This window comes from Peromyscus leucopus, chromosome 4 (assembly GCF_004664715.2).
Source record: "Peromyscus leucopus breed LL Stock chromosome 4, UCI_PerLeu_2.1, whole genome shotgun sequence".
Taxonomy (NCBI): Eukaryota; Metazoa; Chordata; class Mammalia; order Rodentia; family Cricetidae; genus Peromyscus; species Peromyscus leucopus.
Window position 1 is genome coordinate 3,793,700 of NC_051066.1, and position 25,417 is coordinate 3,819,116.

The 25,417-nt window shown below is 40.6% G+C and overlaps 1 protein-coding gene across 2 annotated transcripts; it reads left to right on the top strand.

The window, feature by feature from the left end:
* Positions 1–3,684: 3,684 nt before the first annotated feature.
* On the top strand, positions 3,685–24,017 carry LOC114704686 (N-acetyllactosaminide alpha-1,3-galactosyltransferase-like 1). Of its 2 annotated transcripts, XM_037204485.1 has the most exons (7): positions 3,685–3,788; positions 4,077–4,144; positions 5,387–5,466; positions 12,534–12,569; positions 17,106–17,153; positions 22,699–22,836; positions 23,194–24,017. In XM_037204485.1, the coding sequence occupies exons 3-7, from the start codon at positions 5,393–5,395 to the stop codon at positions 23,849–23,851; spliced, it is 954 nt and encodes a 317-aa protein (XP_037060380.1). In that variant the 5' UTR covers positions 3,685–3,788; positions 4,077–4,144; positions 5,387–5,392; the 3' UTR covers positions 23,852–24,017. The 2 variants fall into 2 exon arrangements, with proteins under 2 accessions (XP_037060380.1, XP_037060381.1); XM_037204486.1 differs by lacking the exon at positions 4,077–4,144.
* The last annotated feature ends 1,400 nt before the right edge of the window (positions 24,018–25,417 follow it).

The window sequence follows — 25,417 nt, forward strand, 5'->3', positions numbered from 1 at the left end:
CTATTTCTCCTGGGTGAGTTTGTTTCTTTTTGTTCTAGAGCTTTCAGTTGTGCTGTTAATTCATTGGTATGGGATTGCTCCATCTTCTTCATGTGTGCATTTAGAGCTATGAATTTTCCTCTTAGCACTGCTTTCATAGTGTCCCATAAGTTTGGGTATGTTGTACTTTCATTTTCATTGAATTCTAGGAACTCTTTAATTTCTTTCTTTATTTCTTCCTTGACCCATTGATGTTTCAGGTGGGCATTATTCAGTTTCCATGAGTTTGTGGGTTTTCTATAATTTTTGTTGTTGTTGAGGTCTAACTTTAAGGCATGGTGGTCTGATAAGATACAGGAGGTTATTCCAATTTTTTTGTATCTGTTGAGATTTGTTTTGTGTCCAAGCATGTGGTCAATTTTTGAGAAGGTTCCATGGGGTGCTGAGAAGAAGGTATATTCTTTTGTGTTAGGATGGAATGTTCTGTAGATATCTATTAGGTCCATTTGAGTCATAACATCTGTTAGGTCCTTTATTTCTTTGTTAAGTTTCAGTCTGGTAGATCTATCTTTTGGTGAGAGTGGTGTGTTAAAATCTCCCACTACTAATGTGTGGGGTTTGATGTGCGTTTTAAACTTTAGTAGTGTTTCTTTTATGAATGTGGGTGCTTTTGTATTTGGAGCATAAATGTTTAGAATCGAGACTTCATCTTGGTGGATTTTTCCCGTGATAAATATGTAATGTTCATCCTTATCTCTTTTGATTGATTTTAGTTTGAAGTCTATTTTATTAGATATTAGGATAGCTACACCAGCTTGTTTCTTAGGTCCATTTGCTTGGAAAGCCTTTTCCCAGCCCTTTACTCGGAGGTAGTGTCTGTCTTTGAAGTTAAGGTGTGTTTCTTGTATGCAGCAGATGGATGGGTCCTGTTTTCTTATCCATTCTGTTAGCCTGTGTCTTTTTATAGGTGAGTTGAGACCATTGATATTGATGGATATTAATGACCAGTGATTGTTAATTCCTGTTATTTTTTGTGGTTGTGTTGTTGTCCTTCTGTGGTGTATGTTGGTGTGGGATTATCTATTGCTTGATTTTTCATGGATGTGTTTAGCTTCTTTGGGTTGAATTTTCCCTTCTAGTGCTTTCTGTAGGGCTGGGTTTGTGGACAGGTATTGATTAAATCTGGTTTTATCCTGGAATATTTTGTTTACTCTGCCTATGGTGATTGAGAGTTTTGCTGGGTATAATAGTCTGGGTTGGCATCCGTGGTCTCTTAGTGTCTGCATGAGATTTGTCCATGATCTTCTAGCTTTCATAGTCTCTATTGAGAAGTCTGGTGTTATTCTGATGGGTTTGCCTTTATATGTTACTTGGTCTTTTTCCTTTGCGGCTCTTAATATTTTTTCTTTGTTCTGTGTGTTTAGTGTTTTGATTATTATGTGGCGAGGGGACTTTCTTTTTGGATCCAGCCTATTCGGTGTTCTGTAAGCTTCTTGTATCTTCATAGGTATTTCTTTCTTTAGGTTAGGAAAGTTTTCTTCTATGATTTTGTTGAATATATTTTCTGTGCCTTTGAGTTGGTATTCTTCTCCTTCTTCTATCCCTATTATTCTTAGGTTTGGTCTTTTCATGGTGTCCCAAATTTCCTGGATGTTTTGTGTTATGACTTTTTTGTCTTTATTGTTTTCTTTGACTGACGAATCTATTTTCTCTATCGTGTCTTCAGTGTCAGAGATTCTCTGTTCCATCTCTTGCAATCGGTTGGTTATGCTTGTTTCTGTAGTTCCTGTTCGTTTAGTCAGGATTTCTATTTCCAGCATTCCCTCAGCATGTGTTTTCTTTATTGTCTCAAATTCATTTTTCAGATCTTGGAATGTTTCTTTCATCTGTTTAATTGCTTTTTCTTGGCTTTCTTTGATTTCTTCCCATTTTTTGTTCGTTTTTTCTTCCATTTCTTTAAGGGAGTTTTTCATTTTCTCTTTAAGGGAAGTTTTTATTTCCTCTTTAAGGGAGTTTTTCATTTCCTCTTTAAGGAAAGTTTTTATTTCCTCTTTGAGGGAATGTTTTATTTCTTCTTTAAGGGCCTTTATCATCTTCTTAAAGTCATTTTTAGGGTTAATTTCTTCTGTTTCTTCTGTCATGGTATGTTTAGGTCTTGCAGGTGTAGAATCACTAGGTTCTGATGTTGCCATATAGGTCTTTATGTTGTTGCCTGTATTTTTGCACTGGCGTCTACTCATCTCTTCCTCTGTGCGGTGCAGGTGGTGTCTGTGTCTGAGCGTGCCTCTCTTGTTCTAATTTTTAGTCTTGGTTTAGTAGGGGTTCTTGGTTAAATTGGTGCTATTGGGCTATTTCTTCAGGGGCAGCTGATTTCAGTCGGTGAATTATATACTTATGATTCTGGTGATCTGGTTTGGTGGCTGGGTAGCACCTTCTTCTGTGTTCCCAGGTCACGTTTTGTTCATTTGTCAACTCCTCAGCTGATCTTGTTTCTTCAGACTTCAAACTGTAGGCATCTGAATCCTCTCCCAGATGGGTTTCAGCTGAGCGTGGTAGTCTCATCAACACATCCAAGTTGTTGGGTTTCACAGGATCAGCAGCTGGGTCCTGGGTTGTCCTCCGACGGAGTGTTCAGATTCGTTCTTGTTCCGTCCCACGGAGATAGCTTCTTCCCTGGGTGTTGGGGTTAGAGGCGTCCCTGCCTCTGCTTGTCGCTGCTGCCCAGCTCGTCTACTTCTGCAGGCTGCAGCTGGGCCTGTATGTCCCTCTTGGCCGCCGCTGCCGGGCCTGTATGTCCCTGCCAACCACATTCTTTTTTTTTTTGTTTTGTTTTTTGTTTTTTGTTTTTTGTTTTTTGAGACAGGGTTTCTCTGTGTAGCTTTGTGCCTTTCCTGGGACTCACTTGGTAGTCCAGGCTGGCCTCGAACTCACAGAGATCCACCTGACTCTGCCTCCCAAGTGCTGGGATTAAAGGCGTGCGCCACCACCACCCGGCCACATTCTTATCTTTATATAATCCTCAGCCTCAAGAGAGAGACTTCCTGTTTACTTACGCCTTATATACCTTTCTGTGCCCTGCCATCTTACTTCCTTCCTAAGTGCTGGGATTAAAGGCGTGTGCCACCATGCCTGGCTCTGTTCCCAGTATGGCCTTGAACTCACAGAGATCTGGATGGATCTATGCCTCCCAAATGCTAGGACTAAAGGCATGTGCTACCACTGCCTGACCTCTATGTTTAATATAGTGGCTGTCTTTGTCCTCTGATCCCCAGTCCAGCTTCATTGGGGTACACAATTATATCACCACCCATCCTAAAAAGGAATAAGGTAAGAGCTCTGCCTGAGATAACAATGTCTAAAATACATGGGGAAATAGTTGTAATTTTTCTCTGTCGTCCATACACACACATCATTCAAAATATATGTCCATAAGTAAGTAACATTTATAAAGAAAGGCAAGGAAAGCAGCAAAGGAAATTCAAATCAGAATTGTTTAAAAACAAAAATTTAGGGCTGGAGGGATAGCTCAGCCATTAAAGGCTAGCCTCACAACCAAAAATATAAAAACAAAAGTTTTTCAAGTTTTCCAGATGAGATAAAGTTTTGATTTTGGTACACACACATACAACACGCTACCTCAGGTATCATTGTGACAGCAGCTTCTAATGCTTCTGTCATCAAAAGAATTTGGTGATGTCACCAGGACAAGAAGACTTGGCAACAGAAGGGCACACAGTACCTGACTTGGGGTTTTGTTTTTTTGTTTTTGTTTTGTCTTATCATTCCTCTTTACATTATCAAAACTAAAGGTAAAGTGACTCTTAGGAAAGGCATTATAAAATTTTAGATTATCTTGGTAAAAAAAATAGCTGGCTATCACTCCCAAATGCTGGCCTAAAAACTATAGTGTACAGAACTATACACTATAGAACTATACAGTGTAGGTAATATATCAATGTATTCCTGACTTGAGGATAAAGTCATTACTGGCACATAGATAGGAAATCATCTGGCTAAATGAGCCACCAGCTTACTTCACTCAAACTTTGCCCCAACTTACCTTGAATTTAAATAGTGAATATTTCACTTTGTTTTAGGGACATGGAGTTGTTTCCACCCACAGCCCACTGTGGTATTCTCTGCAAAGGAACTTTCCAATAGAGATGTAAGTCACATGTGTCACCTTACAAATTTGAAGGGATACACTATAAAGTGGTAAAAAGAAACAGATGAAACTTCAGTCAAATATTTTCTTTTTCCCATGTTTCTAAAATTTCATTTCAACTTTGATTAATAATATATATATATATCCTAAATCCCTGCCTCCCTCCAGGGTTTCTCTTTGTAGCCCTGGCTGTCCTGGAGCTCACTCTATAGACCAGGCTGGCCTCGAACTCACCGAGACCTGCCTGCCTCCACCTCCCAAGTGCTGGGACTAAAGATGTTGTGCCACTATGCCCTGCACATTTTTCTTTTTTGTATTCTGTTTTCCAACTCCACTTTTTAGATCATGTGGTTCACAGACTCACTACTCAGGTAGCTGGTGGCTGCTGCACAAGGTACACACCTGAAACTTTTGGTAATTTAATAAATGTTCAAAAAAATTAACCCTCCGTGTTTCTCCAGTACCCAATGGCAAGACCTACTTTTGAATGATACCTGCTAAAATCCAGTCTGTGTGCAGATATCTAACACTGCTGGTGTATACTCAATGAATTAGTGGGAGCTGAATCCTTTATTTAGATGTCCACTGTTTGTAAGGATATACCTATGAGTCTCATATACCTGTCAGACAGTGTATATATTTTGAGGTGATTAGTCCGGAGGTCTTTGAGCCTATTTTTGACTTTGTTAATATTCTGATCCCACCCCTTGGAGCCACCCTGTGTCCTCAGGTAAAACTTTCTTTTTAAGGAAAACTCCACCTATTTCTCTCTCTCCTGCTTCCCTGCCACGAGGTATGCACCCTTGAACCCCCTCTCTCTCTTCTTCTCCCTCTCCTTTCTGTCTTTTCCCATCTTTCTCTTTACCCCTCATTATAACAAACCATTTCCACGTGAATGCAGCTTCTGGGTTGTGAATGTCCACCAGCCTCCTCACTGCCATGCCTGCATGGAGTGGGTCACCACCAGCTTGCTGCCGCATCTGCCCAGCATGTCAGCATGGTTCTCTGTGAGCGCAGGATACCCTTGGGGCCCCCGTGTAGTAATAAAACATAACAGGCTTTACTATCATTGTGATATACTTTGTTCGATATAGAACAATCTGGAATCAGACATTGAAGGTGGTGGCCAAGTTTCTACAAATTCATTTGTTGTCAGAAGACACTAAAGAAAGGTTTTTGTTTGTTTGTTTAATCTTTAACTGAAATCTTTTTCTTCTCTTTTTTTTTGTTCTTTATTTTTAGGAGAGAATGAATTATAAAAGAGAAATGCTGTTGCTAATCTTGCTTGCTTTATTGCTGGCATTATATAAGCACCACCCCAGGTAAATATGAAACCCTGATGCCCCCCAGCTATTGATAGAGCTGACCTAAAGTGCTGTGCTTTTACCCAAAGACATTTGAGCACACTTTAATTTAACTTAAGAGAAATCAGTTTTTCTTTGGTGAACATATACATTAATTCTTTCATTTTTTTTTCAACTTTCAAGAGCAATGATTAATACCAGGCCGTGGTGGCACACGCCTTTAATCCCAGCACTTGGAAGGCAGAAGCAGGCTGATCTCTGTGGGAGCCCATTTGGGTTCCTCGTGGCTTTACCCAGCAGGTCTGCATAGAGAGGATGATTGGACCACAGGCCTGAGTGCAGGTGTCTGAGATGGTCTGCACTTGGCTGTGCTGGGGGAGATATTTTGCTCTACCCCTTTGCATTCCTTTAAATACCCTAGAGCAGAGACAGTTGGGGCCTGATGAATTATGATCCAGACCCTCTGGAGTCTATCCTGTATTTTCTATCTGTTTCTCTCCCCCTCTGTCCTTCTATCTAATATTTCCTGCTGCTTCTACTCAAGAGTACTCTGGGGGAAATGTGGAGTTGGTGGGTAGCCTCCCCCACAGATGGCACCATGAACAGGAAAAAGGAAAAAGTAATATATATTTTTATAATATCCAGAGTGCTTGGTGGAAGTGGGGGTGTGGCTCTGCCACTTACAGAAGAGGGACAGTTTGATTGTGTAGTGGAAAAAGTTACATAGGGCAGGGGGTTTTATCCTTGAGAGAGAAGGAAAAAATGGACTAGAAGGATGTTTGAGGCTGCAGTGTAGAATCTTCTTTATCAAGATTTCTCTCTTTCTGTCTCTCTTTGTTTCTACCTATGAAAAATAAGGAAGGTAGAGTGTAGCAATATAGTGCAGGAAAAACTTAGAGAAAAAAATTTACTTAGGATAAGCTAGGCAAGTATATAGAGAAACTAAGTCTGTAATTTTCTAACTTTAGGGGCTTAGAATGCAAACTGGGGAAAAAATCTATCTTTTTTGAGCTTATTGGGCAAAAAAAAAGATTCCTATAGAAGCTTTTGGTCTGGGGACAGCTAAAATGCTAAGTCCAAGCAGCGGAGGAAAGAGATTTCTCCTGCAGCTGATGCAGATGGGCAAAACTTGTAGAATACCTTACCTTCAGAATTAGTTTTCTGTTGGCCATGAAGCCAAAAAGTTTAGAGTACAGTAGTCTTGGGAAAAACTTAATTTTTCTCTCTCAAACTAAAAGTTTTCATTGGAAAAAAACTATCTTTAAAATGCTAAAAAGCCTTTCTGAACTTTCTGAGTTTCTCTTTCTGTAAGGACAAATTTAGATTCACCTGAAAGAATGCGGAAATTCACCTGTGATTTGCTCTAAGGGAAAAAAAAAAAAAAAAAAAAAAAAAAAAAAAAAAAAAAAAACCAAACCTTTTAGAACAGGGCAAAACCTCTCTGCTAAGCTCTCTTTCTTTCAAGCCAGGAGAAGCAGCGATCAGAATCCTGCAGATTAGACAGAACCTAACCATAAAGCATGGGAGAATGTGAGTGAAGAGCCACGGAGAGCCAAGCAGGGCACAAAACTGCCGGCTCAGAGGCTCAGAAGGCAGTAAAGCCGAGCCTCTAAGCTGCAGAGGCAGCTGAGGCATCCGGGGCTTTGTTTAGATCTCCTGAGGTGATGCAAATCCTATCTGTTAGCACTGTGTCCTTGCTTCTAACCAACAACTGAGAAGTGGTTAGCCAGCACCTGTGAGTTCCAGTGCATTCTGGAGATCCCAGGGTTCCTGCAGTTATCAACACCTTCCTCCAGCACTGAGAGCTGAGACAGATTCTTCCCTGATGGGAGGGGCTGCTGGAGGAAGCAGTAAAGCCAGGAGAGAATGGAGAACTACCCAGGAGTAAAGCTCTTTTCTATCCAAGAAAGCACCTTCCTGGGAAAGCTTTACTTCAAGCACTTTTGGTTTCTGGCTCCCGGTGAGGAGAGGGTGTGAAGTCCTGAAGGATTACTGCCCCTGGGAATAAACTGCTGTTTGAGTGTGTGGACAGATGAACACAACTTGCTCAGGCAGAGGGTCAGGTGAAAGGCCTGATGAGGCAAAACACCTGCCATCATGCGAGATTAGGGATAAGAAAAACCTCCCTTGATAAAAAAGCAGAAGTCTGAGCACAAACCACACAGACCCTGAAAACAGAAATGGACAAAAGCCCCTACCTTCAGAAGCAGAGAAAGCTGCCACTGTGGCATTGGGAACTGTTTCTGGGGCGGAGGAGATAAACTGAGACCAAACTGGGAGCTGTCTGGGAGAAAGTCTCTCCGAAGGAGCTGTAGGAGATCTTTGCTAAGTGTTTTTGTTTCTTTTCACTGGTGGCTGGGCCAAGTGGACAAGCCCCAAGGGAATGTTGGAATCAGGAATGCCCATCTCAATGCATGCTAATGGGGTAGGTGTGATTCTTATCCAGGGCCAGTGTCAGATGAAAGAAAAATACTTATTAAGGCCAGCTCAGGGAGAGCAGAAATCTTTTGACTCAAGAAACTTCCCATAGTAAAGAAAAAATAAAGTTCATTTGAAAGCAAGCCTGGTAAAAGGGAACCAGAAGTTGACTCCTAGACCTGAAAAGAACTATGGGAAATGAAGTCCGAAAAGTAGCACATAACAGTGGGCTGATATAAGAAAAATGCATTCTGGGAAAGGTAGTTTTTCCGCTAAAGATGGTGGCATTGTCCGGAAAAACTTTTTTCAGCTTGGAAAAACAAAAACAAAAACAAAAAAAAAAAAAAACCCGCTCATAGTAAACTTAAAATGCAGCTTTTAAAAGATTGAGAAGGAGGAAAATTGTCTGAGCATTTGTTGAATTCCAGTTCCAATAAAAAATTTAAAGGATTTGAAGCTCAGAGCTTCGTGGCTTTAGGTTCCTTTGAGAATATACCTTATACTGCCTAATAGCTGCTCAGAGTGTTTTTTTACGGTAGCTGGATGACAAAAAAGCTACCTATAAGAGCAATCAAATCACTTAGGAATACATTAAGCTTTCAAGACAAACAGTCTAGCAGGTGAGCTTGCTGAAGATGCAGGTCTGGAGCCCCACTCCCACTCAGACAACTATCTTCTGCTGGGAAACTGTCAGCTGAGCTACCAGCTAGGCAGTTCAGAACAGAATGTTCCTTAGGAGGTTTTCATCTCTTTCTTTCTTTTTGGGTTTGCTGTAAACTGAGATAGCTCTTAATAGAGTTTTTATAAAAGATCTGGAATGAATAAAGTACTGTTTAGCAATAGAACTCACTAAATCCCAGGGTTGAGAGAGCTATTAAAGAATTAGACTCTTGTTTCAAACTCTCAAGAACTTTCAGAATGATATCAAAGCTGACTATAAACTCTGAACTTTAGAAATGATTTGTATACTCCCTGTCTTATTAAGAGATTCTTCCTAGTGTAAGTTAGTTCTGTTAAAAGTAAGAAGTATCTTTGCTAAGGTAGTCCTTTAGAGTTTCTTTAAGAATATTAGAAGTAAGGTAGTCCTATAGAATTTCTTTATATTTTCTAAGGTAGTCCTATAGAGTTTCTTTTATAAGAAGTATAAGTAAGTGTAGGTTGAATGTGAATTTCTAAAAAAGTATAAATGTTTGTATGTAAGTCTAAATACTTAATGTAAATACATGTAGTAAATGACCATGCTAGTTGTCATAAGAAGTGTAAATAAAGTAAGTCAGAGAAATGTAGGTTTAGAATATATAGGCTTAGGTCTAAGGATATATGGTGAGGGTTTAATAAAATAGTAATTTAGAGTAGAGTAGGAACCTGGGATGCAGAAAACAGCATTCATAGCAGACTGCAAACAAGACCGTTCCAAAGCCACCAATAACAACAAGAAGCAGCTCCAGAGACTGCCTGCTTCAAAAAGTAGCAGCCAGGGTGTCCACGGCTAAGACCCATGGAGCATCATAGCTTCTCAAACAGCAGACGTCAAGAGGCAGTGCAAGCATCAGCAGCCAGAAGGTCTCAGGAGCTGAGACCCTCAAGGCATCAATGCAATGCAGGCGGCAGATGCACAAGAGTCTACACGCTTTCTACCGAAAGGAAGCCATGGTCAGACGTGGACATGCTATTCTTCAAGAAAGGCGAATGGAGGACAGCAGCTTAGAGAGCCCAGCGGCTTGCATCACCACGGGAAAGATGAACGGTGAGCAGCAATGAACAACTGAGAACTCAAAGAATAGACTGCTTCTGGAGGCCAAGAGCAGAGTGGTGTTAGTGCCAGACAAGCAGCTGAGACATGTGGGAGCCCAAAAAGCTTTGGAGGTAAGAGTGTGCTCTGGACTGAACAGCCAGACTGGGGATCTTGGCTGGGAACCAGTTTGCTGAGTACTTGGACCATCAACGACACAGGTATTGGGGACCCTCTCAAAGCCAGGGTCGCTGTGGGAGGGCCACAGTTCAACTTTTAGCAGCTGAAGGAGCCTTGAGCCCATGTAGCTGTGAGGTGAAGCTCTCTAGCCTGGTCTGGGAGCGGCCTGGTTATGGAAGGCTACAGACTGCAGAGCGCAGCAGTAGCTGAGCACAAAAGTTGCAGAAACACTTGTTTGAACTAAAATTCTTAACTGCAAAAGTTTAGGCTACGCAACTTCTCGTATTTGGAGCTGTTTACTTCAGAGTCATTACGACTCTGACAGCTATACACAGACTTAAGGGCAGCTGACAAGCCAGGCCCTGACTCGAGCACTCAGAGGAACTTTTAGGCCTGGTACCAGAACTCCTTTTGAACTTTTGAATTTAAGAAATGAAATGGACAGTAATGATTTCATTACAATGGTACAGTTTGAATTTACTTATGCACATAGACTCTATGGTGATAACTTATGAACTGCTTAGGGAACTATTTATGTAAAAATGGAACTGCTTAAAAATGGAACTATGTAAATAGAGAAGTTGAGTTTTTTCTAAAAAATTATAAAGAGGGAGTGTTAATATTCCTCAGTCTATTTAATTTAAAAATATTTTTGTGTTGCTTGAGTGTATTACTGTTATGTTTTGTATAGTTCTATTAAGAAACTGTTTTTGTATGCAGGTTTGTAAGAAAGTATTAATGGTTATATTGAGAATATTGCCTTTGAATGTATGTAGGAATTACAATGGTTGTATAGCAATGATCATGTTAGAATTATTATATTAATGCACCATGGTTTGGTGAAGTCAAGGAAGTGTTTAAGTTTGATGTGAATACATCAGAAGTTTATTCTACATTTTGTTAGCAAGAAATTCAAATGGTTCTATTAGGAGTTTGCTTTAAGTTGTAAGATTGAGAGAATTGTAACTATATATAACAATGTGTTAGAATTATGTTAACCTGTTAATGTTAATGATGAAGCTAAGGGAGTTTTTAAGTTTGATGCAGTTGCATCAAGAGTTTTTTTTATATCAGCTAAGACTGATATAGTCACCTTAGACCCATTCCAAAAAAAAGAAATGCTGCTGTGGATATCACTCTATATAAATAAAACACCGATGGCCAGTGACCAGACAGGAAGTATAGGCGGGACAAGGAGAGAGGAGAATTGGGGAAACAGGAAGAAGGGGAGACACTGCAGCCACCGCCAGGACAAGCAGCATGTAAAGACGCCGGTAAGCCACCAGCCACATGGCAAGGCATAGATTTATAAAAATGGGTTAATTTAAGATAAAAGAACAGTTAGCAAGAAGCCTGCCACGATCATACAGTTTATAAGTAATATAAGCATCTGAGTGAGTATTTTATACGTGGATTGTGGGACTGCGGGGCTTGGTGGAACCTGGAGAGAAGCCCTCCAGCAACAAAATGCCATCTTTATCATCCTCTACTCCAATGCTGGGAGGTTTGATGGCTATGGAGATTGCTGTGAGCTCTCAATAGAGAGTTGGTTTTTATATATTAAGAAAGGAGGACCTGTGGGAGCCCATTTTAGGTTTCCTAGTGGCTTTACACAGTAGGACTGCATAGAGAGGATGATTGGATCATGGGCCTGAATGCAGGTGTCTGAGATGGTCTGCACTTGGCTGTGCTCGGGGGAGATATTTTGCTCCACCCCTTTGCATTCCTTTAAATACCCTAGGGCAGAGACAGTCAGGGTCCAATGGATTATGATCCAGACCCTCTCGAGTCTATCCTGTATTTTCTGTTTCTCTTCCCCTCTATCCTTCTATTTAATATTTCCTGCTGCTCCTACTCAAGAGTACTCTGGAGGAAATGTGGGGATTGTGGGTAGACATCCCCCCCCCAACAGATCTCTGTGAGTTTGAGGCCAGGATGGTCTACAGAGTTCCAGGAGTGCCAAGACCACACAGAAAAACCTTCTCTCAAAAAAAAAAAAAAAAAAAAAAAAAAAACCAAACCCACATTCTTTGCTAACTTTACATTATCTTGAAATTAGTTCGCTTTCTGAATTTCTCTTAGTCTGCCGCCTCAGTGCATTATGCAAAAACACCTCTTACAATGGCTGCTAGTTTAGATACGTTTTTAAGAAAAAAAAATTGAAGTTCCAATCATTGTGAATCAGACTAAAATAGCAACCTGCTGGAGCAACAAGGCCATACTAGAGAAACATGATGATGTCCCCTCATACAGAAAAAAGTAAATTCTCCTCTCCTCGATATCCTGCTCTCCATATGTAAGAGACACATGGTACCAAACGCCGTTTGAAAAGCAGCTGCATCGGGGGAGTGAAGTCTTTAAAGTTAACCTCATTGCTTTGGCACCCTGAGCTACAGTTATTTGCCTTCCAGAGTCATTGTATTTTAATGGAGAAGATGCACAGCCAGGCATTATAGTCTTAATGTTCTCTTTTTTAAGACGATAGTGACCCACAAGTTGCTCGCACGCCTGCATTTGTTGTGTGTTTCATTGATGCAGCCCTAAGTCTGACGCAGAGTGTGTGTTTAGTGTGTACAAATGCGTGGAAGGAAGGATTTCTTAGCATGCACCAATGTGTGGAAAGAGGGATTTCCTAGTGTGTACAAATGTGTGGAAGGAGGGATTTCAGCTGTTGGGTTGCTTTGCCATTTTCATTATTTATAGGCATTTTTTCTAATTTAAAACTAAATTGACTTTTTTTTTAATTTACTTAAAGAATAAAGGATCACCTACAGAAGATGCATGCCTGCTGGTAAGAGTCTCTCCTGTGACTATTCCAAGAGCAGTGGAGGGAAAGTGGTTCCTAATGGAGATGCTGAACACAGAACGGTTTTGCCTCTGACTTAAATTTAAGCATCCCTGTACGGGACAATGTTGGCCTTGGGTTTCTTTAGAAGGTAACAGTGCCCTGTTGTTAGCAGCCCAGTTCCCACTGTTCCCAACTGTGTAGGAGCCTGCGACTGAGAAGTCAGCACTCCCGAGGGTGGACTCCTTTTCTGCCTTACAGGCTCCAGTTTTGTGTTTTTATGAGATTCCCTATGTGTGCAAAAGTGTCTCTGTGTCTAGATATGTTTCTTGTGCTTTTTCTTTGGTTCTTTTCCTTTTGTTTGCTAGTCTTGTCCTATACTATGTGTTTTTGTTTTATCTTATTATTATTCTTTAGGGGCCTGTTTGTTTTCAAACCAGACACAGAAAGGCTGTGGATCTGGATGGGAGGGGAGGTGGGGAGGACCTCAGAGGAGTTGGGGGAAGGGAAACCGTAATCAGAATATATTATATGAAAAAAAAATCTGTTTTCTTTTTTTTTTTTTTGTTTATTTGTTTGTTTGTTTGGTTGGTTGGTTGGTTGGTTTTGGTTTTTCAAGACAAGGTTTCTCCATGTAACCCTGGCTGTCCTGGAACTTGCTCTGTAGACTAGGTTGGCCTTGAACTAAAAAATTCCCCTGCCTCCTGAGTTCTGAGATTAAAGGCCTGGGCCACCACTACCCAGCCTAAAATCTATTTTCAATAAAAGAAAAATATAAAAAATAATCTCAAGACCATGTTGCTTAAAAATATAAACAGCTGGGCGCCACTTTTAGTCCTAGCATCAGGAGGCAGAGGCAATGGATCTCTGTGAGTTCGAGGCCAGCCTAATCTACAGAGCGAGTTCCAAGCCAGGCTCCAAAGCTACAGAGAAACCCTGTCTCAAAAAACCAAAAAAACAAAAACAAAACTTCTCTGTCATTGCACATTTTAATAACTTTAGGCAAAGTTAACTTGTTGAAAGAGCACATTCCTGGGAAATCATATAAAGGAATATCTTTGGCTTAAAGACACCTCTGAAAATAACAGGATGCCCTAATTATGACCATCCATTCTAGTTCAAAATAACTATCACTCACAGTCAGTTGCATAGAAATCATGTGTACCTCTCACCTGATTTTATTGAGTTATTTTTAATCCCCCAATGCTGAGCCCACCCATTGAGCTATCCCCCCTCCTTTTCCCACCCATTAAATTATTTCTCCCCCTCCATCCTGCTGTTGAGCCCACCCATGAGTTATTTCTACCCTTCACCCCCATTCCCATTGCTGAGCCCACCCATGAGTTATTTCTACCCCCACCCTTCTGCTAAGCCCACGCACTGAGTTCTTTCTACTCTTAACCCACCCCCCACCCTGCTGCTGAGCCCACCCACTGAGTTGTCTCCATCTGGTGATATAGATAAGATTTCCTATTTCTGTTTCTTCATACCAAACTATGCCTGTCCTACCAAATAATTGACTCCTGCTGTGCTGTGGGATGTCTTTCTGTACACTGTGAATACGAATTGCTCTGATTGGTTGATGAAGCTGTTTGGCCTATGGCAAGTGGGAAATATCTAGGTGGGGAATTGGAGAGAGAGACAGGAAGAAGAAAGGCAGAGGGGAGAAAGATGCCAGCACCTCCAGGAGAAGCAAGATGTGATACCAGTACAACATGACCACATGGCAACTTATAAATTAATAGAAGTGGGTCAAATCATAAGAGCTGGCTAGCAAGAAGCCTGCCATAGGCCATGCAATTTGTAATTAATATTAAGCCTCTGAATGGTTATTTTATAAGCAGCTGTGGGAACTTGGGACTGGGTGAGACCAGAGAAACCTTCTGACTCCATTTGGCACCCAATGTAGGGCACTGATCCACACAGACCTAAGAAAGCTTAAAGATTATGAACACACAGAAACAGAGCCACACTAGGCTTCCTAGTCTCACAGTCTCATGCCAGCAGCAGCACAGACTCATCTTCCAACAGCTGCCTGTGAGATGGAGCTGGCCACCAGCTGCCATAAGCTAAGCAGCATGGTGGATTTCCACAGCAGTATACAACGGTGTTTCTAAGCTGCATAGCATACTGCATAAAAAAAATAAAGTCTTTAAAGAGACAATAAAAATAATAAAAAAATAAGTCACATAAAGATGAAAATCACACACAAAGTCTGGATTATATTGTCTTTGGGATTTTTAACTGCAGAAAGACATTTAATTATAAAGGCTGCTGGGTTAAATATATATATATTTAAAGGTATCTTGACTTCAAAATTTGTGTCTAAGGATATGTTGCTTTGGAAAAGAGGTTCTGCCTTTGTTTCCACAGAAGATGAGAACCTATGGATTGCTTCCAAGCTAGTATGGCTTGAACAAGGAAGACCCCCTGAGAGGTCTCCAGATGTTCCAACATCCAAAACAGCTTCAAGGCAACTGTCTCAGACAATACAGCCTCACAGACTACTCCAGTCAGGACTTGGCCATAATTCTTAGCTTTCTCAGGATCCCCATAAGATTGACAATGCCCCCATCCAACAAAAACTAGTATGAGAAACTGCCCAAATTCCCAAAATATTGTTTATAAATATTTATTTTTATTTAAAGGGGGTTGATTATAAATACAACCTCTTTCTAAAGAAGAAAAGGGGATAGTATAGATATGATAGGATAAAAGGGTAGATCACTGAATCTACCTTTGAAGAGCAACAACTTGTTTAAAATGTTTTACATTGCTATAGATTTTAGTTTCTTGATATAAATTTAAAGTTAATTTTCTTATGCTGTATGTATATTTTTACTCTTGTTTAAGGTATTATGTTTGTGTAGCTCATTTGAAATTGTAATGTATAATTAAGAAATACAGATTAATAATTAGTCATCCATGATAATCAAACTTACAGTTATGTTAGTTAAATTTTCTAGGTATACATAGATATATTTCAATTAAGTAGGTAATCTTCAAACACTTCAAAGACCTACAGAATATGGCATTTAAAATGTTTTAAAAAACTTAGACTTGCCGGGCGGTGGTGGCGCACACCTTTAATCCCAGCACTCGGGAGGCAGAGACAGGCAGATCTCTGTGAGTTCAAGGCCAACCTGGGCTACCAAGTGAGTTCCAGGAAAGGTGCAAAGCTACACAAGAGAAACCCTGTCTCGAAAAACCAAAAAAAAAAAAAAAAAAAAAACTTAGACTTTCTAGACAGTGAAACATGTCTGCTCCTGCCAATATCACTTTACTTCAAAGAGAAAAATGGGCATCAAAGACACTCCATATGGAGTTTATCTTCTTCTTGGCAAAAACTGGCCATTTGGATAAGAAACTGTTCTTTTTTTTATTTTTATTTTATTATTTATTTATTTATTTTCAAGACAGGGTTTCTCTGTGTAGTTTTGTGCCTTTCCTGGAACTCATTTTTTTTTGGAGACCAGGCTGGCCTCGAACTCACAGAGAGATCCACCTGCCTCTGTCTCCCTGAGTGTTGGGATTAAAGGCGTGTGCCACCACCGCCTGCCCAAGAAACTGTTCTTGCCTGGACTGGTTGACAAAATGTTGTATAGACTGGACATGCAGGACCCATGAAAAAATGACCACTGAATTTGTCAAAACAAGGTGAAATAGTCCTTCACGTTCCTGTTTCACAGTGGAGACTGCCAGACATTCTACAGGACACAGAGAGAAGTGACTGAGAGACTCCAGGCCTATAGGCTGAAGATGGATGCCCCAACGTTACAGAGGAACTTTGGATGACTGTCAGGCAGCCAGCTGTGTCTGTCATTTCTAGATTTTTGGAAGATGCTTACAATGTTCTTCCTATTTACTTAAGTAATATTATATCCTTCTGAGGTCTTTGATGTAGTTGAAGACTAGATAGTTATAATTATAGTTTTCCTTAGTCATGATAAAAGACAAATTATATATGAAACTTTAGCCTCACAAATATAGCATAGATGACAAAAAATATTTTCTTTAAGTGTACCAAATATAAATAGACTAGCTCTTATAACTGTAATTCTTGCTTGATAACTGTTCTATTATATGTCATTTTACTGTGTTAAAGTTAAAACCTTCCTTTTTGATTAGACAGAAAAGGGGAAGTGCTGTGGGATGTCTTTCTGTACACTGTGAATATGTGTTGCTCTGATTGGTTGATAAATAAAGCTGTTTGGCCTATGGCAAGTCAGGTTATAACTAGGCGGGAAAATGGAGAGACAGGAAGAAGAAAGGCAGAGAGGAGAGAGACAGACACCAGCACCTCCAGGAGAAGCAAGATGTGAAAATACCAGTAAGCCACGACCACGTGGTGACTTATAGATGAATAGAAATAGGGCAAATCATAAGAGCTGGCTAGTAAGAAACCTGCCATAGGCCATGCAATTTGTAATTAATATTAAGCCTCTGAATGATTATTTTGTAAGCAACTGTGGGACATTGGGACCAGGCAAGCCCGGAGAAGCCTTCTGACTACATTGATGTGCGTTTTCTCTTTGTACCTAGGAATGATCATTTGGAAGAACCTCCTCTCTCAGCCTGGTTTAATCCTAAGTAAGAACAAAACAATAGTGTAACTCAATTTTAAGAAAATGATATTCTGTTACCAAATTATAGGTGCTAGAGACACTAGAACCTAGTTCTCATTTGTTTCTAAGACTTTTTACTTTGAAGACTTTTTTCACCTGTTTATGGTCTACTTTTCAAGAATTATGCAGTGAAGAAAGTTGTCAAATTCAATCTGGCTTAACATTCTGGTATTATTAGGGAGAAAATGTCTTTAGGTGCAACCTAAAAATGCCAATATTGACTCTTCTAAATTTTAATTTATTATCACTATAATTAGTATATTAATTATATAAATGAATAGGTTCCACTGTGACATTTCCATGTATACATATATCATGTTTTGCTGGTGTCAATTCTTCCTACTACCCTCATTTGGCATTAACACTTTGGGGACACCATTATTTTCTTGTATTGGCTTACAATATTACGTTTATATAGTGTAAACATGTTTATAAAATGTTTATAATGCATTTATGCATTTCACTGACATTCTGTGATATTTGCCATCTAGGGGCTATTATATTCCAACAAATATGTGTGTGTGTGTGTGTGTGTGTGTGTGTGTGTGTGTGTGTCTGTCTGTCTGTCTGTCTGTCTGTCTGTGTGATGGAAGAGTATGGATTTCTCACATGGAGTCACTCACTGTTTAAAAGCCTGGGACGTTGGTTCTGTGTGGTAAACTGGATGCTGCCTAAGCATGAGGACCAGAGTTTGGATCTCCAGCATTCACGTAAATACTGGTGTGTGTGGTAACCCGCCTGTTGTCCCTGTGCTCGGAAAGTGGAGATGGGGCATCTCTAGAGCAAGCTGTCTATCTAAACTCGCCTAATCAGTAAGCTCTGGATTCAAGTGAGAGACAGCTTCAATACCTAAGGTGGAGAACAACTGAGGAGACACCCCATCTCTAGCCTCTACTGCACACACACAGACACATACCCACATACATGTAAACATGCGTGCACACATACATACACATCACATAAACATACCAAAGGAAAATAAAACAGCTAACTAGGGACTGGAGAGATGGCTCAACAGTTAGCAGTGCTTCTTGCTCTTGCAGAGGCCCTGGGATGGAGTCCCGGCTCCTACATGCAGCTCACAGCCACGTGTAACTCCAGTTCCAGGGAATCATATGCCCTTTTTTGGCCTCTGTGCAGACCAGGCATGCATGTGGTACACATATATACATGTAGACAAAACACACTTAGGAAATTAAAATAAGTAATTAAAAGATACAAATTTAAATTTTGATGTAGGCTACTCAATTGCATTGAAGCATTATACCTTTTATTTTCCTATCTATAGTGGGTAAATACTAGTAATGTTTTACTAATTTTATATATTTACTTGACATTAGTTTTGTCAAATATTTCATTTTTGGCTGTGACCACACCCAGGCCTAGAGGAGCAACAGGAGGGGTGGTTTTATAAGAGATCAGGGATTGCCAGAACCATGAAAGAGGAGCCGTCCCAAGCCGTCCCAAGCAGTAGTCACAGAGGGACACAGCTGTCCAACAAAACTGGAAAAGAAAAAGGCAGGTAGCTGACCTCTCTCCCTTCCTGCCCTCTGATCCTTTATTGATTCTTCTCATTTGTAGAACCTACTAGAAGCCACAGCTCAAAGGACATTGGGTAACCAATCTACTCCCAGAGTGGAGAATGGATAAAAAGATAAATGGAAAATAACTAGCACAACCCTGTCTTCTACAAACTGGCATTGTTTCTCAAGACCTTCACTTATATGAAAAAGCTCATGTCTCCAAACAGGATAAACATAAAGTTCCACCAATTGCGTCATCACAAGATGATGACAGTCCAGTCACGTTAGCCATGCCTAACACTCACCCTCCAAAGTAGCAGAGAAAGAGGAGAAAATAAAACAGTCTACACAATAAATCGCTGCCACAGTCCTACCACAGCAGCCATTAGGGAGATGGATAGTAAACAGTAGATAACAATCAGATCCATGGCTTCCTTATCTTCTACTGATACGCTGTTGGCCCTGTTCTGACTACCTCCTTTCCTGGTGCTCCCAGCCCTTGGTGGTGCAGTCCTGTTGAGTGCCACACTCTCCCAATGACCATTATTGCTGGACATAAGAACAGTAGAGAGTATCCCAGAGAGTTCTTCTTGTTCTTTGCAAAGCAGTTCTCTTTGCTGTCATCTTGGCAATAACAACTTGTGTTTCCTTGGGAATGAGAATCATTTGCCCAGCCAGGATAGTAACAATATTTTTACTGTTTGATTCAACAGTTGAGAAAACTCAGATGACCTATAAGTGCTTTTATGGGACCATGGCTTTGTTCCCTGAGGGATTCCTCCCTTGTGAACTAGCATCTCCCAATCCATGGAATCGAAGGTCACAAAATGCTATAAACATAGAGAGCCAAACACTTATAAATGAATTATCTAATGTAATCAAGAGCCAGACACTTTCCCATATCCACGCACCCTTATGGACTATGTACTTCAGCTTTGGAAAACATACCATCTGAAGAAACTGCTCACAGATTCAGAGCACCCTAGGGGTAGTACCTCAACCTTGTAGAGAATTGGCGCTCAGCTTGTCCTGAAATGAAGACTTCTGTGGACTCTCCTACTGTCTGGTGGGCTAGCTGCTTCTGGACAGACAGATGATAGTAAGGACAGAGGCTGTGATGGAAATGAACCAATTGTCACCACATTTCACCATAAAATTCACTGCCTTTTCAGTTAGGCAAGGTGTATGACACTGGGCACTCGGTGCCTGCCCGAGTTCCCCCTTACTAAGGGATGGCCACATTGTTTAGCGATGCATGATCTCCATTTCTGTGGCTGGGGCCGCTCTGGGCACAGATGCACTAAGGCAAACGCGTCCTGACGACATCCAGAGGACCTGGTGTGTCGCTCACTGGCTGCCGAGCCCCTTTGCATCTGCTCTTCTGTTTCGCCTTCTGCTAAGCAATGTCATATTTTAAAATGTTAAGACATTATTTTTAATTGTGTGTGTGTGTGTGTGTGTGTGTGTGTGTGTGTGCACTCATGGGTGCGCATGTGTGTGGAGGCGGAGACACTGGATGTCTTCCTTTAGCACCATCACCTTCTGTTTTCAGACAGGTTCTCTCACTGAACCTGGCTAGGCTGGCTGGCCCTTCCACCCTCGGGTCCTCCTGTCTCTCACCTCACTGCTGGGTAAAGGCATGCACCACAATGCCCAGCTTAAAACACACACACACACCACCTGAGTTTGCCTGCACGAGTTTGTGTGTGCAGGAACCGATGAGAACCAGAAAGTGGCAATGGAGCTCCTGGAACCGGAGCTAAGGGGACTGTGAGCCACCACCCGTGGGTGCTGGGAACTCAAGCAGTGTCCTCGGCAAGAGCAGCACTGCTCAGCTCTCTCTTCAGGCAGTGTCCTGCTTTTCACACGGGTCTGGGTGCTGAGATGCAAGGCCTTGTGCTTTACAGCAAGAACCTTCTGCTGAGCTCTCCCCTTACCAGCAATTTCTTAGCATGTGTCTTTAAGAGAATCTTTTCCTTTCATTCTGGCAAATAATGATAATAATCTGATTTATTGAGAAAAAACAGTAATCTCGAAATCTTCTAATCTTCTCAAATAGATTGTGTAAGGCTAAGGTTATATTTATATATAGCTATATAAATAAATATATAAGTTAAAGACTCCTTAAAATAATAGTGGTGTTCTTTTGAAGCACCATGGTAGAACACTTGACTAGCACGCATGAGGTCCTAGGTTTAAACACCAACACTACCAGAAAATAAAATGAGATAAATCAACAGTGGGAAGTGTGATCCATGCTCAACTCGGATTCCATTGGCATATGCAGCATACCTCAGTTATGTCTCGTCACTGTGACAAAAGCGCAGTCTGTCAGTTTTCGATTTGTTTTACTTTGTTTTTTGATAGGATCTCATGTAGCCCACACTGGCCTCGAACTCACCATGTAGCTGAGGGTGACTCTGAAGTCCTGATCCTCCTGCCCCTATCTCCTAAGTGTATCTAACCCAAGCACATGCTAAGCAAGTACTCTACCAACTGAGCCACATCCACCACCTCAGTAGGTTAGTTTTAAAGTGTATTTTCAAATTTGATTTAAATATAAGTGTATGCCTATACAGTTTCAGTATAGGAAGATTTAAAATAACTATATAAATGAATATGTAAGTTTAAAAAATCCTTAAAATAGTACTAGTGTACTTTTAAAGAATTTGTTGTTATGTGATTTTTATAACTATTATTAATACAGTAGTAAGGATTGCCAGACTGCATCTTTGTGTAGATATAGATTAGTACTTAAATTTACAATGTCATTTTTGTCCAATTCCTTCCAAGAGGTGTATCTTAATGTGCTTTAATTTAATGCCTTGACTTCAGACAGATTATTACTATGATGAATGCTGCCATCATGTGGTTATTCATCAGAAACAAGTCTGGTACTTTTCTCTTTGTTCTAGTTCATTTTCTTCTACATTGCATCTGTGTGTCTAAAGCACAAAGGAAAAGTTGAAAAGGGAATGGAGAACAGTGTGCATGTGTGTGCACATGTGTGTGCATGTGTGTGCACATGTGTGTGCATGTGTATGCACATGTGTTTGCATGTGTGTGCAGAAGCCAGAGATTGATACCAAATTGTCTTTTAGTAGTTGTTTTTTTTTTTTCTCTTTGAGGGCCCACCACACAGCTACCAAATAAATACACAGAGACTTATTCTTACTTATCAATGCCCAGCCTTAGCTTGGCTTGTTTCTAGCCAGCTTTTCCAACTTAAATTATCCTGTTTCTCTTTAACTACATTTTGCCTCTGGGCTTCTTACCTTTCTTTATTCTGTATCTTTCCTTCTTACTCCATGGCTGGCTGTGTGGCTGGGAGGCTGGCCCTGGCATCCTCCTCTCTTTCTCCTTTTCTCGCTCCTCCTTCCTCTCTTGAGCTTAGACTTTTCCTCCTATATATTCTCTCTGCCTGCCAGCCCCGCCTGTCCTTTCTTCTGCTTGCTATTGGTTGTTCAGCTCTTTATTAGATGAATCAAGTGTTTTAGGCAGGCACAGTAACAGCTTCACAGATTAAACAAATGCAACACATCTTTGTATCATTAAACAAATATTCCACAGCATAAACGAATGTAACACATCTTAAACTATTATTCCACAACATTTTCTTCAGTCTGTTTCTGCTTTATTTTATGAGACAATTTCTCAATGAATATAGAGGTCACTGAGGGCAAGGGCGGGTGGTCAATGAGTACTAAGGATCCTCCTGTCTCTCCCTCTTGATATGCACCATGCCCAGATTTTTTGACATGGGTTCTAGGGACCCATAGCCAGGTCTTCATGCTTTCATGGCAAGCCCTGTCACTGACCGAGCCATCTCCCCAGTTCCACAAGGGGAGTGCTGTAGATCTTCCCAGGGGAGAGAAAGGAGGAAAATAAAAGTTAAAAACGTAGTAAGTTAGCTGTTATCACTCTCATAACTTCTGCTGTCACAATAAGATAATCCACTGTTTTTTTTTCTTCTTTTTTGTTCAATAGAAAACGTCCTGATGTTATAGCAACAACTGATTGGCTCGCTCCAGTCATATGGGAAGGAACTTATAACAGACAAGTTCTAGACAAATACTACAAGAGACTGAACATTACCATAGGCTTGGCTGTCCTCGCTACTGGAAAGTATGCACTACTAGTATTTGTCCTTTACATTTTGGAGAAATAAGGATGAGCAGCCACAGACTGTCTCTATCCAAAGCACTACTTCCTATGAACCTGTCCTTCCTTCTGACTGCCCTGTATAGCTGTGGATAGCGACTCTTTCCTTTTCTTCATAACAAATGTCGTCTTCTCTCAGGCCCCCAAGCTTACTATATTTCCCTTCACTAACCAATGCAGCTAAAGGCACAGACCCAGCCTCTCTATCTTTATCTTCTTAAACATCAGTGGCATGTGTGTTGATTGGCATGCTAAACAGCATGTATCTCCTGGTGAATTTCAGTGAAGTCGTTCTTTTTTTTTTTTCTTCATTTTTCATAGCTTTACAAAACGGTCCCTGAAACACTTCATAAAATCTGCTGATAAGTACTTCATGGCTGGCTACAATGTTATCTTTTACATCTCAACTGATAACATCTACAATCAACTGTACTTAGAGTTGGGTCCTCTTCGGTCATTTAAAACATTGAGGCTGCCTAATGGTGATAACTATCAAGACTGTACTCCCAGAAACATGAAGACCATGAAAAGTAAAATCATGCATCACATCCAAGATGAAGTCAACTTTCTCTTCATTATGGCTGTGAACCAGATCTTCAAGAAAGACTTTGGAGTTGAAACCCTGGGCAAATCTGTAGCTCAACTCCATGCATGGTGGTATTTAAAAAAACCCAAAGATTTCCCTTATGAGAGGAGAGCTAAATCAGCAGCTTTTATCGCCTTTGGGGAGGGAGACTTTTATTACCACAGTGCCATTATTGGTGGCACACCCAGTAACATCTTAGCTTTCATTAATCAATATCTAAAGGGAATTACAGATGACAGCACAAATAAACTTGACAGCACATATGAAAGCCACCTAAATAAATATTTGTTAATCAATAAGCCCACTAGGGTGTTATCACCAGAGTACAACTGGGATCCGAAATTTAAGACTCCTCCACAAATAAAGCACATTAAGATAGCATGGCAGCCATAAATACTTGATGGTTGTGTCATGGGGTTTATGAATTCACAAGAAATAACAGGAATTTCTTAAATATAGAACTTGGGACACTCACAAAAACGTATAATCTTCCAGAATAAATTATCTATCTTTGAAATTGTAATTCTATTTCATCTGAATAAAAATAAATGGATAAGTATTACTTATGTGATGTAATGTATTACATATTCACTATAAATAATTTAAGTATCATTTTTGGAGGTATAAATTTTATGAAAAAATAGTTTTATAAAAAAAACCATACACATGTCAAATAGATACATATAAAGAAAGCTTAATATTCATCACTTTGCTCAGCTTTATTTATTTATTTATTTTGTTGGGATGTACATTATTTATGGTTGATCTTGACCAGTATTCAGTCCGCCTAGGATGTGATTAAACTCATGTGAACTGAAGACATCCTACCATAGATCTGCTTCTGTTGCTAGTGATACTGAGGTCATTTATTTGTTTGTTTGCTTGTTTGTTTGTTTTTTGATACAGGGTCTCTGTGTAACAGCCCTGGCTGTCCTGGATCTCACTCTGCAGACCAGGCTGGTCTTGAACTCACTGAGATCCACCTGCCTCTGCCTCCAAAGTGCTGGGATTAAAGGCATGCACCACCACTGCCTGGGTATTTTTTTTTAATTTTTTTAATCTTATTCTATGTGTGTGGGTGTTTTACTGGCATGCATGTCTGTGCACTATGTGTATGCCTAATGCCTTTTGAGGCCAGGAGAAGGCATGGGGTTTCTTGGAACTATTTAACAGTCAGTTGTGAGCCACCATGTGGTTGCTGGGAACCAAACTGGGTCCTCTGATGGAGTGGGAAGTGTTCTTACCCACTGAGCCGTCTCTCCAGCCTTAGCACATGTTTTTTAAAAAGATATGAAAGTGTGATAAAAGAAAATTTACATTGTCCCCAGGGAGCTACAGTCTAAAAAAGCAGATAAAATTAACCAAGAATATTTCTTTCACAAGTTTAAAAGTTAAAAAAAAAATTCAAAAAAGATGTGACTAAAATGTAGTAACTCAGAAAGTATCCTCATCTTGACTAGGTCACAAATATGTCTATAAATGTAGTGAAGCCCTATCTCCGTACAGTTACAAGAACTGGAGATTGCAGAGTCCCAGTGGGCTATTTTTTGTCTCCTTCTATGGGAGAGAAGCAGAGGGGTTGCGAACATTCTTTAAATGGGAGGTTAATGGAAACTGTTAGGGACTGAGGCAGGGAGATCTACGATGGCCTTCAATGAACCTCTTCTTGCATTCATGACCTTACATAATGTGCCCCCCATAGGCTCACCTTAGAGGGGCTGAATGGATTGACTGGCTTCCCACCAAGAGAACAGGGCATGTCCCACTAGGACTAACCTATAGCATTATCGCGATGTCTGCCTTGCCACAGACCTCCCCTCCTGCTGGGGTTGCCACAGCAAACTGCCATTTTGGTGAGGCCTGAGTGATGCGCTCCCAGGCGCTGGCCAGCCCAGAGAAGCTACCCCAGAGCTGAGCACCTACGACATCCCACCTAGCAGGACCAGACCTAAGAACATT